Source organism: Rhinatrema bivittatum, chromosome 17 (assembly GCF_901001135.1).
Source record: "Rhinatrema bivittatum chromosome 17, aRhiBiv1.1, whole genome shotgun sequence".
Taxonomy (NCBI): Eukaryota; Metazoa; Chordata; class Amphibia; order Gymnophiona; family Rhinatrematidae; genus Rhinatrema; species Rhinatrema bivittatum.
Window position 1 is genome coordinate 40,177,144 of NC_042631.1, and position 15,457 is coordinate 40,192,600.

A 15,457-nucleotide genomic window follows, 5' to 3' on the forward strand; every position below is an offset into this window, starting at 1 on the left:
TTTTGCATTTTTTTGGGAAGATAGTTGTTTGGTGATAAGGGAGCAGATGCTGTCTGCAACTGTTAGGGTGTGATCATTCCAAGAAGCGAGAGCGGTGTCAGCATTTGTAAGGTTGAGATTGTTTAGGGAGTGTGAAAGAGCCACAGTAAGCTCATCTTTGCTGCAGGATTTGCGGAATTGTATTGTGGCGGCTGTGTGTGTGTGTGTGTGGCGGGGGGGGGGGGGGCTTTCTAGTATATTTGTGGATCTTATGATATAGTGGTCCGACCAAGGGATGGTAGTGTATGATAGCAATTCAGTTACAATATGTTGGTTAGTGAATATAAGGTCGAGTGAATGGCCAGCTTTGTGTGTGGGAAAGTTTATGATTTGGTTGTATCCTATATTTGGTTGGATGTGACAGTCAACAGAACTGTAGCATTTGCAAGAAACCTACCTAGTTAAGTGCTGGCTAGCTCTCAGTTTCACCTGGATCCCTGCAAGAAAGCAGACACCAGAAAACATTACAAGCAAACACTGATAGTGTTCCGCTACAGGCATTCTTTCCTTAGCAGGATAAAAAGACAAAAAGTTACCCCTATTTAGAGCCTTCTTTCAAAGTTTTATGCTATATATTTTATTGGATCAGTTAAGCTTCAGAGGGTACTTTTCAAACAGCCTGCTAGCCTATCTCTGTGGCCATATCTTAGCCGCTGATTTTCAAAGCAGAATTATGTGCATAAAAAAGCTTTGAAAATTCAACGGAGTGTTTGAACCTCCTGCTTCATGCTCGCAGAAAGTTAGACTGGGCTGAGTGCAGGTGTAACTTTGTACACATTGAATGACCCACATACTTTTGATTACTGAAAGAATGTACATAAATTCCAAGTCCAAACTCCCTCCCTCCCCATGAATGCCTATTCGGTATTCGCCGAGTTGTGTTGCACGTACACTTTTACGCGCATACCCGCCAAGGCTTTTTTCAAAGGTTCACTTAGGTGGATATACAGGGATTTATGTATGTAAGTGCTAATGAATATGAAAAAAAATCAATACTCAGAACCCAAAAGCAAAATCTAGAAAATAACTCTTGAGATTGTTTACACAATCTATACCAAGGTAACAGGCAGAACTAGAAACCCTTACAATACTAAATAGATTCTGAGAAATGATCTCATCGATATAGATGAGCCTCTTCTCAATACTATATGTTATAAAATGTTTTCTTGATTTCATTTTCTACTGTTACTCAAATGGTTAACTATTAAAACTCCATTTCTTAATATTTATCTTTAATCTAGAGCCAACACCTACAGTCTGTGTTCATGAAGAATGCACATGGTCACAATATTATGATGTCAGCTACCCAGAATATGGAGTTCAAAATGGAGATTTTGAAACATTGGAAAATATAAGAGATAAAGGTTATGCTATCTGCAGAATACCAAAAAATGTTAAATGCAGAGCAAAACAATATCCCGATTCTACTATTGAAGAACTTGGACAAACAGTACAATGCAGCAACACTTTAGGACTGACATGCTACAATACGAATCAAACAGAAAAAATATGCCTCAACTATGAGATCGCAATTCAGTGTTGCCAGTATGTGCCCTGTGGTTCTACAACACTTCCAGTTTCCACTTCACCACCAGGTACCACGCAAGCTCAAATTACAACTTCTGCACCTCCTCAAGTTACTACGTCTGGGCCAGAGATAACTACAGTAGCTGCTACAACTCCAGCTGAAGGAATTACCACAGAGAAAGGAACAACTTCACCACCAGGTCCCACACAAGCTCAAATTACAACTTCTGCACCTACTCAAGGTACTACTTCTGGGCCAGAGTTAACTACAGTAGCTGCTACAACTCCAGCTGAAGGAATTACCACAGAGAAAGTAACTTCACCACCAGGTACCACACAAGCTCAAATTACAACTTCTGCACCTACTCAAGGTACTACTTCTGGGCCAGAGTTAACTACAGTAGCTGCTACAACTCCAGCTGAAGGAATTACCACAGAGAAAGGAACAACTTCACCACCAGGTCCCACACAAGCTCAAATTACAACTTCTGCACCTACTCAAGGTACTACTTCTGGGCCAGAGTTAACTACAGTAGCTGCTACAACTCCAGCTGAAGGAATTACCACAGAGAAAGTAACAACTTCACCACCAGGTCCCACACAAGCTCAAATTACAACTTCTGCACCTACTCAAGGTACTACATCTGGGCCAGAGATAACTACAGTAGCTGCTACAACTCCAGCTGAAGGAATTACCACAGAGAAAGTAATAACTTCACCACCAGGTCCCACACAAGCTCAAATTACAACTTCTGCACCTACTCAAGGTACTACTTCTGGGCCAGAGTTAACTACAGTAGCTGCTACAACTCCAGCTGAAGGAATTACCACAGAGAAAGTAACAACTTCACCACCAGGTCCCACACAAGCTCAAATTACAACTTCTGCACCTCCTCAATTTACTACGTCTGGGCCAGAGATAACTACAGTAGCTGCTACAACTCCAGCTGAAGGAATTACCAAAGAGAAAGTAACAACTTCACCACCAGGTCCCACACAAGCTCAAATTACAACTTCTGCACCTACTCAAGGTACTACTTCTGGGCCAGAGATAACTACAGTAGCTGCTACAACTCCAGCTGAAGGAATTACCACAGAGAAAGTAACAACTTCACCACCAGGTCCCACACAAGCTCAAATTACAACTTCTGCACCTCCTCAAGTTACTACGTCTGGGCCAGAGATAACTACAGTAGCTGCTACAACTCCAGCTGAAGGAATTACCACAGAGAAAGTAAAAACTTCACCACCAGGTCCCACACAAGCTCAAATTACAACTTCTGCACCTACTCAAGGTACTACTTCTCGGCCAGAGATAACTACAGTAGCAGCTACAACTCCAGCTGAAGGAATTACCACAGAGAAAGTAACAACTTCACCACCAGGTCCCACACAAGCTCAAATTACAACTTCTGCACCTACTCAAGGTACTACTTCTGGGCCAGAGATAACTACAGTAGCTGCTACAACTCCAGCTGAAGGAATTACCACAGAGAAAGTAACAACTTCACCACCAGGTCCCACACAAGCTCAAATTACAACTTCTGCACCTCCTCAAGTTACTACGTCTGGGCCAGAGATAACTACAGTAGCTGCTACAACTCCAGCTGAAGGAATTACCACAGAGAAAGTAACAACTTCACCACCAGGTCCCACACAAGCTCAAATTACAACTTCTGCACCTCCTCAAGTTACTACGTCTGGGCCAGAGATAACTACAGTAGCTGCTACAACTCCAGCTGAAGGAATTACCACAGAGAAAGTAACAACTTCACCACCAGGTCCCACACAAGCTCAAATTACAACTTCTGCACCTACTCAAGGTACTACGTCTGGGCCAGAGATAACTACAGTAGCTGCTACAACTCCAGCTGAAGGAATTACCACAGAGAAAGTAACAACTTCACCACCAGGTCCCACACAAGCTCAAATTACAACTTCTGCACCTACTCAAGGTACTACTTCTGGGCCAGAGATAACTACAGTAGCTGCTACAACTCCAGCTGAAGGAATTACCACAGAGAAAGTAACACCTTCACCACCAGGTCCCACACAAGCTCAAATTACAACTTCTGCACCTCCTCAAGTTACTACGTCTGGGCCAGAGATAACTACAGTAGCTGCTACAACTCCAGCTGAAGGAATTACCACAGAGAAAGTAACAACTTCACCACCAGGTCCCACACAAGCTCAAATTACAACTTCTGCACCTCCTCAAGGTACTACTTCTGGGCCAGAGATAACTACAGTAGCTGCTACAACTCCAGCTGAAGGAACTACCACAGAGAAAGTAACAACTTCACCACCAGGTCCCACACAAGCTCAAATTACAACTTCTGCACCTCCTCAAGTTACTACGTCTGGGCCAGAGATAACTACAGTAGCTGCTACAACTCCAGCTGAAGGAATTACCACAGAGAAAGTAACAACCTCACCACCAGGTCCCACACAAGCTCAAATTACAACTTCTGCACCTACTCAAGGTACTACCTCTGGGCCAGAGATAACTACAGTAGCTGCTACAACTCCAGCTGAAGGAATTACCACAGAGAAAGTAACAACTTCACCAACAGGTCCCACACAAGCTCAAATTACAACTTCTGCACCTACTCAAGGTACTACCTCTGGGCCACAGATAACTACAGTAGCTGCTACAACTCGAGCTGAAGGAATTACCACAGAGAAAGTAACAACTTCACCACCAGGTCCCACACAAGCTCAAATTACAACTTCTGCACCTCCTCAAGTTACTACGTCTGGGCCAGAGATAACTACAGTAGCTGCTACAACTCCAGCTGAAGGAATTACCACAGAGAAAGTAACAACTTCACCACCAGGTCCCACACAACCTCAAATTACAACTTCTGCACCTCCTCAAGTTACTACATCTGGGCCAGAGATAACTACAGTAGTTGCTACAACTCCAGCTGAAGGAATTACCACAGAGAAAGTAACAACTTCACCACCAGGTCCCACACAAGCTCAAATTACAACTTCTGCACCTTCTCAAGGTACTACGTCTGGGCCAGAGATAACTACAGTAGCTGCTACAACTCCAGCTGAAGGAATTACCACAGAGAAAGTAACAACCTCACCACCAGGTCCCACACAAGCTGAAATTACAACTTCTGCACCTCCTCAAGTTACTACGTCTGGCCCAGAGATAACTACAGTAGCTGCTACAACTCCAGCTGAAGGAATTACCACAGAGAAAGTAACAACCTCACCACCAGGTCCCACACAAGCTCAAATTACAACTTCTGCACCTCCTCAAGTTACTACGTCTGGGCCACAGATAACTACAGTAGCTGCTACAACTCCAGCTGAAGGAATTACCACAGAGAAAGTAACAACTTCACCACCAGGTCCCACACAAGTTCAAATTACAACTTCTGCACCTACTCAAGGTACTACCTCTGGGCCAGAGATAACTACAGTAGCTGCTACAACTCCAGCTGAAGGAATTACCACAAAGAAAGTAACAACCTCACCACCAGGTCCCACACAAGCTCAAATTACAACTTCTGCACCTCCTCAAGTTACTACGTCTGGGCCAGAGATAACTACAGTAGCTGCTACAACTCCAGCTGAAGGAATTACCACAAAGAAAGTAACAACCTCACCACCAGGTCCCACACAAGCTCAAATTACAACTTCTGCACCTCCTCAAGTTACTACGTCTGGGCCAGAGATAACTACAGTAGCTGCTACAACTCCAGCTGAAGGAATTACCACAGAGAAAGTAACAACTTCACCACCAGGTCCCACACAAGCTCAAATTACAACTTCTGCACCTCCTCAAGGTACTACCTCTGGGCCACAGATAACTACAGTAGCTGCTACAACTCCAGCTGAAGGAATTACCACAGAGAAAGTAACAACTTCACCACCAGGTCCCACACAAGCTCAAATTACAACTTCTGCACCTCCTCAAGTTACTACGTCTGGGCCAGAGATAACTACAGTAGCTGCTACAACTCCAGCTGAAGGAATTACCACAAAGAAAGTAACAACCTCACCACCAGGTCCCACACAAGCTCAAATTACAACTTCTGCACCTCCTCAAGTTACTACGTCTGGGCCAGAGATAACTACAGTAGCTGCTACAACTCCAGCTGAAGGAATTACCACAGAGAAAGTAACAACTTCACCACCAGGTCCCACACAAGCTCAAATTACAACTTCTGCACCTCCTCAAGTTACTACGTCTGGGCCAGAGATAACTATAGTAGCTGCTACAACTCCAGCTGAAGGAATTACCACAGAGAAAGTAACAACTTCACCACCAGGTCCCACACAAGCTCAAATTACAACTTCTGCACCTCCTCAAGTTACTACATCTGGGCCAGAGATAACTACAGTAGCTGCTACAACTCCAGCTGAAGGAATTACCACAGAGAAAGTAACAACTTCACCACCAGGTCCCACACAAGCTCAAATTACAACTTCTGCACCTACTGAAGGTACTACGTCTGGGCCAGAGATAACTACAGTAGCTGCTACAACTCCAGCTGAAGGAATTACCACAGAGAAAGTAACAACCTCACCACCAGGTCCCACACAAGCTCAAATTACAACTTCTGCACCTCCTCAAGTTACTACGTCTGGGCCAGAGATAACTACAGTAGCTGCTACAACTCCAGCTGAAGGAATTACCACAGAGAAAGTAACAACCTCACCACCAGGTCACACACAAGCTCAAATTACAACTTCTGCACCTCCTCAAGTTACTACGTCTGGGCCAGAGATAACTACAGTAGCTGCTACAACTCCAGCTGAAGGAATTACCACAGAGAAAGTAACAACTTCACCACCAGGTCCCACACAAGCTCAAATTACAACTTCTGCACCTACTCAAGGTACTACGTCTGGGCCAGAGATAACTACAGTAGCTGCTACAACTCCAGCTGAAGGAATTACCACAGAGAAAGTAACAACCTCACCACCAGGTCCCACACAAGCTGAAATTACAACTTCTGCACCTCCTCAAGTTACTACGTCTGGGCCAGAGATAACTACAGTAGCTGCTACAACTCCAGCTGAAGGAATTACCACAGAGAAAGTAACAACCTCACCACCAGGTCCCACACAAGCTCAAATTACAACTTCTGCACCTCCTCAAGTTACTACGTCTGGGCCACAGATAACTACAGTAGCTGCTACAACTCCAGCTGAAGGAATTACCACAGAGAAAGTAACAACTTCACCACCAGGTCCCACACAAGTTCAAATTACAACTTCTGCACCTACTCAAGGTACTACCTCTGGGCCAGAGATAACTACAGTAGCTGCTACAACTCCAGCTGAAGGAATTACCACAGAGAAAGTAACTTCACCACCAGGTCCCACACAAGCTCAAATTACAACTTCTGCACCTACTCAAGGTACTACCTCTGGGCCACAGATAACTACAGTAGCTGCTACAACTCCAGCTGAAGGAATTACCACAGAGAAAGTAACAACTTCACCACCAGGTCCCACACAAGCTCAAATTACAACTTCTGCACCTCCTCAAGTTACTACGTCTGGGCCAGAGATAACTACAGTAGCTGCTACAACTCCAGCTGAAGGAATTACCACAGAGAAAGTAACAACCTCACCACCAGGTCCCACACAAGCTCAAATTACAACTTCTGCACCTCCTCAAGTTACTACGTCTGGGCCAGAGATAACTACAGTAGCTGCTACAACTCCAGCTGAAGGAATTACCACAGAGAAAGTAACAACTTCACCACCAGGTCCCACACAAGTTCAAATTACAACTTCTGCACCTACTCAAGGTACTACCTCTGGGCCACAGATAACTACAGTAGCTGCTACAACTCCAGCTGAAGGAATTACCACAGAGAAAGTAACAACTTCACCACCAGGTCCCACACAAGCTCAAATTACAACTTCTGCACCTCCTCAAGTTACTACGTCTGGGCCAGAGATAACTACAGTAGCTGCTACAACTCCAGCTGAAGGAATTACCACAGAGAAAGTAACAACTTCTCCACCAGGTCCCACACAAGCTCAAATTACAACTTCTGCACCTCCTCAAGTTACTACATCTGGGCCAGAGATAACTACAGTAGCTGCTACAACTCCAGCTGAAGGAATTACCACAGAGAAAGTAACAACTTCACCACCAGGTCCCACACAAGCTCAAATTACAACTTCTGCACCTACTGAAGGTACTACGTCTGGGCCAGAGATAACTACAGTAGCTGCTACAACTCCAGCTGAAGGAATTACCACAGAGAAAGTAACAACCTCACCACCAGGTCCCACACAAGCTCAAATTACAACTTCTGCACCTCCTCAAGTTACTACGTCTGGGCCAGAGATAACTACAGTAGCTGCTACAACTCCAGCTGAAGGAATTACCACAGAGAAAGTAACAACTTCACCACCAGTTCCCACACAAGCTCAAATTACAACTTCTGCACCTACTCAAGGTACTACCTCTGGGCCAGAGATAACTACAGTAGCTGCTACAACTCCAGCTGAAGGAATTACCACAGAGAAAGTAACAACTTCACCACCAGGTCCCACACAAGCTCAAATTACAACTTCTGCACCTACTCAAGGTACTACCTCTGGGCCACAGATAACTACAGTAGCTGCTACAACTCCAGCTGAAGGAATTACCACAGAGAAAGTAACAACTTCACCACCAGGTCCCACACAAGCTCAAATTATAACTTCTGCACCTCCTCAAGTTACTACGTCTGGGCCAGAGATAACTACAGTAGCTGCTACAACTCCAGCTGAAGGAATTACCACAGAGAAAGTAACAACTTCACCACCAGGTCCCACACAAGCTCAAATTACAACTTCTGCACCTCCTCAAGTTACTACATCTGGGCCAGAGATAACTACAGTAGCTGCTACAACTCCAGCTGAAGGAATTACCACAGAGAAAGTAACAACTTCACCAGCAGGTCCCACACAAGCTCAAATTACAACTTCTGCACCTACTCAAGGTACTACGTCTGGGCCAGAGATAACTACAGTAGCTGCTACAACTCCAGCTGAAGGAATTACCACAGAGAAAGTAACAACCTCACCACCAGGTCCCACACAAGCTCAAATTACAACTTCTGCACCTCCTCAAGTTACTACGTCTGGGCCAGAGATAACTACAGTAGCTGCTACAACTCCAGCTGAAGGAATTACCACAGAGAAAGTAACAACTTCACCACCAGGTCCCACACAAGCTCAAATTACAACTTCTGCACCTCCTCAAGTTACTACGTCTGGGCCAGAGATAACTACAGTAGCTGCTACAACTCCAGCTGAAGGAATTACCACAGAGAAAGTAACAACTTCACCACCAGGTCCCACACAAGCTCAAATTACAACTTCTGCACCTCCTCAAGTTACTACATCTGGGCCAGAGATAACTACAGTAGCTGCTACAACTCCAGCTGAAGGAATTACCACAGAGAAAGTAACAACTTCACCACCAGGTCCCACACAAGCTCAAACTACAACTCCTGCACCTACTCAAGGTACTACGTCTGGGCCAGAGATAACTACAGTAGCTGCTACAACTCCAGCTGAAGGAATTACCACAGAGAAAGTAACAACCTCACCACCAGGTCCCACACAAGCTCAAATTACAACTCCTGCACCTCCTCAAGTTACTACGTCTGGGCCAGAGATAACTACAGTAGCTGCTACAACTCCAGCTGAAGGAATTACCACAGAGAAAGTAACAACCTCACCACCAGGTCCCACACAAGCTCAAATTACAACTTCTGCACCTCCTCAAGTTACTACGTCTGGGCCAGAGATAACTACAGTAGCTGCTACAACTCCAGCTGAAGGAATTACCACAGAGAAAGTAACAACTTCACCACCAGGTCCCACACAAGCTCAAATTACAACTTCTGCACCTACTCAAGGTACTACCTCTGGGCCAGAGATAACTACAGTAGCTGCTACAACTCCAGCTGAAGGAATTACCACAGAGAAAGTAACTTCACCACCAGGTCCCACACAAGCTCAAATTACAACTTCTGCACCTACTCAAGGTACTACCTCTGGGCCACAGATAACTACAGTAGCTGCTACAACTCCAGCTGAAGGAATTACCACAGAGAAAGTAACTTCACCACCAGGTCCAACACAAGCTCAAATTACAACTTCTGCACCTACTCAAGGTACTACTTCTGGGCCAGAGATAACTACAGTAGCTGTTACAACTCCAGCTGAAGGAATTACCACAGAGAAAGTAACAACTTCACCACCAGGTCCCACACAAGCTCAAATTACAACTTCTGCACCTACTCAAGGTACTACTTCTGGGCCAGAGATAACTACAGTAGCTGCTACAACTCCAGCTGAAGGAATTACCACAGAGAAAGTAACAACTTCACCACCAGGTCCCACACAAGCTCAAATTACAACTTCTGCACCTCCTCAAGGTACTACATCTGGGCCAGAGATAACTACAGTAGCTGCTACAACTCCAGCTGAAGGAATTACCACAGAGAAAGTAACAACTTCACCACCAGGTCCCACACAAGCTCAAATTACAACTTCTGCACCTCCTCAAGGTACTACTTCTGGGCCAGAGATAACTACAGTAGCTGCTACAACTCCAGCTGAAGGAATTACCACAGAGAAAGTAACAACCTCACCACCAGGTCCCACACAAGCTCAAATTACAACTTCTGCACCTCCTCAAGTTACTACGTCTGGGCCAGAGATAACTACAGTAGCTGCTACAACTCCAGCTGAAGGAATTACCACAGAGAAAGTAACAACTTCACCACCAGGTCCCACACAAGCTCAAATTACAACTTCTGCACCTCCTCAAGTTACTACGTCTGGGCCAGAGATAACTACAGTAGCTGCTACAACTCCAGCTGAAGGAATTACCACAGAGAAAGTAACAACCTCACCAACAGGTCCCACACAAGCTCAAATTACAACTTCTGCACCTACTCAAGGTACTACCTCTGGGCCAGAGATAACTACTGTAGCTGCTACAACTCCAGCTGAAGGAATTACAACAGAGAAAGTAACAACTTCACCACCAGGTCCCACACAAGCTCAAATTACAACTTCTGCACCTACTCAAGGTACTACTTCTGGGCCAGAGATGACTACAGTAGCTGCTACAACTCCAGCTGAAGGAATTACCACAGAGAAAGTAACAACTTCACCACCAGGTCCCACACAAGCTCAAATTACAACTTCTGCACCTCCTCAAGTTACTACGTCTGGGCCAGAGATAACTACAGTAGCTGCTACAACTCCAGCTGAAGGAATTACCACAGAGAAAGTAACAACTTCACCACCAGGTCCCACACAAGCTCAAATTACAACTTCTGCACCTCCTCAAGGTACTACGTCTGGGCCAGAGATAACTACAGTAGCTGCTACAACTCCAGCTGAAGGAATTACCACAGAGAAAGTAACAACTTCACCACCAGGTCCCACACAAGCTCAAATTACAACTTCTGCACCTACTCAAGGTACTACGTCTGGGCCCGAGATAACTACAGTAGCTGCTACAACTCCAGCTGAAGGAATTACCACAGAGAAAGTAACAACTTCACCACCAGGTCCCACACAAGCTCAAATTACAACTTCTGCACCTACTCAAGGTACTACTTCTGGGCCAGAGATAACTACAGTAGCTGTTACAACTCCAGCTGAAGGAATTACCACAGAGAAAGTATCAACTTCACCACCAGGTCCCACACAAGCTCAAATTACAACATCTGCACCTCCTCAAGTTACTACGTCTTGGCCAGAGATAACTACAGTAGCTGCTACAACTCCAGCTGAAGGAATTACCACAGAGAAAGTAACAACTTCACCACCAGGTCCCACAGAAGCTCAAATTACAACTTCTGCACCTACTCAAGGTACTACTTCTGGGCCAGAGATAACTACAGTAGCTGCTACAACTCCAGCTGAAGGAATTACCACAGAGAAAGTAACAACTTCACCACCAGGTCCCACACAAGCTCAAATTACAACTTCTGCACCTCCTCAAGGTACTACATCTGGGCCAGAGATAACTACAGTAGCTGCTACAACTCCAGCTGAAGGAACTACCACAGAGAAAGTAACAACTTCACCACCAGGTCCCACACAAGCTCAAATTACAACTTCTGCACCTCCTCAAGGTACTACTTCTGGGCCAGAGATAACTACAGTAGCTGCTACAACTCCAGCTGAAGGAATTACCACAGAGAAAGTAACAACCTCACCACCAGGTCCCACACAAGCTCAAATTACAACTTCTGCACCTCCCCAAGTTACTACGTCTGGGCCAGAGATAACTACAGTAGCTGCTACAACTCCAGCTGAAGGAATTACCACAGAGAAAGTAACAACTTCACCACCAGGTCCCACACAAGCTCAAATTACAACTTCTGCACCTCCTCAAGTTACTACGTCTGGGCCAGAGATAACTACAGTAGCTGCTACAACTCCAGCTGAAGGAATTACCACAGAGAAAGTAACAACTTCACCACCAGGTCCCACACAAGCTCAAATTACAACTTCTGCACCTACTCAAGGTACTACTTCTGGGCCAGAGATAACTACAGTAGCTGCTACAACTCCAGCTGAAGGAATTACCACAGAGAAAGTAACAACTTCACCACCAGGTCCCACACAAGCTCAAATTACAACTTCTGCACCTACTCAAGGTACTACGTCTGGGCCAGAGATAACTACAGTAGCTGCTACAACTCCAGCTGCAGGAATTACCACAGAGAAAGTAACAACTTCACCACCAGGTCCCACACAAGCTCAAATTACAACTTCTGCACCTACTCAAGGTACTACTTCTGGGCCAGAGATAACTACAGTAGCTGTTACAACTCCAGCTGAAGGAATTACCACAGAGAAAGTATCAACTTCACCACCAGGTCCCACACAAGCTCAAATTACAACTTCTGCACCTCCTCATGTTACTACGTCTGGGCCAGAGATAACTACAGTAGCTGCTACAACTCCAGCTGAAGGAATTACCACAGAGAAAGTAACAACTTCACCACCAGGTCCCACACAAGCTCAAATTACAACTTCTGCACCTCCTCAAGGTACTACTTCTGGGCCAGAGATAACTACAGTAGCTGCTACAACTCCAGCTGAAGGAATTACCACAGAGAAAGTAACAACTTCACCACCAGGTCCCACACAAGCTCAAATTACAACTTCTGCACCTCCTCAAGTTACTACGTCTGGGCCAGAGATAACTACAGTAGCTGCTACAACTCCAGCTGAAGGAATTACCACAGAGAAAGTAACAACTTCACCACCAGGTCCCACACAAGCTCAAATTACAACTTCTGCACCTCCTCAAGGTACTACTTCTGGGCCAGAGATAACTACAGTAGCTGCTACAACTCCAGGTGAAGGAATTACCACAGAGAAAGTAACAACTTCACCACCAGGTCCCACACAAGCTCAAATAACAAGTTCTGCACCTACTCAAGGTACTACGTCTGGGCCAGAGATAACTACAGTAGCTGCTACAACTCCAGCTGAAGGAATTACTACAAGAAAATTCAGTACTATATCACCAAATACTGCTGAGCAGCAGGGTACTACAACTCAGGTTTCTACTCCCTGCTTTTGCCAAGTGAATAACACAATTTATTCTCCTGGTAAGTATGGACTGAATTTCAAGAATATACATATACTGATGGCCAATTAATTGTTATGAAATTGCGGAGGGTTTGTTTCTCTCATAATTCCTCTTACCTCCTTTTCTCAATCAGAACCCATTTTTTAATCCTGGAAAAATGAGCTTTTATTCATAACTACTTTGATTCCCACCCCCCCCCCCCTTTCACTTTTAATATACCCTCCTATTGTTCCTTCTTTGCTTGCTGCAGTAACTGAACTGAGGGCATTTGTCCACCAGATGTCACTTATAATGATGACGAAACCTATAAATGTACAACTTCACTATCAGGCCAATACAGTAAAAATCGCGGGAGAGCGGGCGAGCGCCCACTCTCCCGGTGTTCGCACAGGCCACTCTCCTGTGCACGCGATTCAGTAAATTAATTTATTTAAATTAGGGCCCAGAGTAAAAAGAGGCGCTAGGGACACTAGCGCGTCCCTAGCAACTCTTTTTTGACAGGAGCGGCGGCTGTCAGCGGGTTTGACTGCCAATGCTCAATTTTGCCGGCATCGGTTCTCAAACCCGCTGACAGCCACTGGATCGGAAACCGGATGCCGGCAAAATTGAGCGTCCGGTTTTCAAGCTGCGGGCCGATTTCAATTTTTTTTTTTTTAACTTTTTTTAACTTTCGGGACCTCCGACTTAATACCGCCATGATATTAAGTCAGAGGGTGCACAGAAAAGCAGTTTTTACTGCTTTTCTGTGCACGTTCCCGGTGCTGAGAGCAATTAACGCCTACCTTCGGGTAGGCGCTAATTTCTGAAAGTAAAATGTGCGGCTTGGCTGCACATTTTACTTTCTGAATCGCGCGGGCATAACTAATAGGGCCATCAACATGCATTTGCATGTTGCAAGCGCTATTAGTTTTGGGGGGGTTGGACGTGCGTTTTCTGCGCTATTACCCCTTACTGAATAAGGGGTAAAGCTAGCGCGTCGAAAACGTGCGTCCAAATGCGGGTTAACAGTGCGCTCCACCAGAGCACACTGTACTGTATCGGCCCGTATATGATTCCAATAAGTATCCTCTGTTCAGGAACAGTTTCATATCATACTCAAATTCTTTTCTTATGTGCCAATTCATTTTTATGTTTCTACAACCTATTGACAGTTAATAGCATATACTGTATCAATTTTCATAAGCCACTTGATGCAAGTAAATGCTTTTATACATGTAACATCAAGTTTTTAGTGTTTAAATCTTTTTTAAATTAACCTAAATTTTCCCTTTACCTCCCATATACAAATGCAGTCCCATAAGTGTGGTAAATATTTAAGAATAATTCAGAATGTATTGGGTCGGAAAGTCTCAACCATGTCATGATATAAATAAGAGATAGAGTTCAGACTAATTCTAATTAGCCTTTTGAGTAGCTTACTAAGTCGAAAATAAAAAATGCTCGGAACATCTGCAGAGAATATTCCTATGAAAGGCTCCCAGGCTCCTCAGAAGGACAGCAACTTTAAAACTGGCATGCGGGCACCCATATAAATGTGTATATGGACGCTGTACAAGATGAGCTTAAATTTTATATCCTGCGTGCACATATGCGTGCATGTTCTAAAATTGCCCTGTCGCATGTATATGTGCTCTTAATTTTAAGCTTCTACATGCATAGCAGTGTAAGATGGCTTTGGGATATGCAAGTGAGGAAAGTGAGGAAATTGTATAACAGACACGTGTCCAGGCCATGGCCAGTTTGCCCAGTCTATTGCTAGGTCCTCCAAACAACCCTGGTTCTGTAGCCTGTGCACCCCCCCCCCCCCCCCCCCCCCCCCCGGTTAGTCCAGACACCTCAAACACTTCATAGATGCCTGGAAATATTTATATTAAGACTAATATCTTATCCATAGCAGAAGTAAGTTTGTGCTAAAATATAGCTGGGTGCGTGCCCAAGTGCATAACTATTTGCACACATATCTCTTGGCCTCGCCCTGGAATGCCCGTGCACTGCCCATATTCCACCCATTTTTTTTCCCCCGATGTGAGATATTTGCACATTGGTACTTATGCACGCATGTGGGTGGCTTATAAAATTGAGTGGACATGCACATGTGCTAGTTGTGCACCCATCTCCGGATTTTGGTGTGCGTCCAGCTTTTAAAATTCACCTTAAAGTTTCCAACACTTTTGTTTTCAACAAAGCCATCCTAAACTCCATCCTAAGCATTTCCAACATATAGGATTTCTGCAATTTCAATTGAGGTAGTTCCCCTTTTAACCACCTAAGTAAAATGCATCTTTGATT

The 15,457-nt window shown here is 44.8% G+C and overlaps 1 protein-coding gene across 1 annotated transcript in view; it reads left to right on the forward strand.

The window, feature by feature from the left end:
• Positions 1–15,457, forward strand: part of LOC115079484 (mucin-2-like) — a 98,651-nt gene that overhangs the window by 71,839 nt on the left and 11,355 nt on the right. Inside the window, 1 exon segment of the mRNA XM_029583108.1 lies at positions 1,281–13,187. Within this exon segment, the coding sequence (XP_029438968.1) occupies positions 1,281–13,187 (11,907 nt within the window).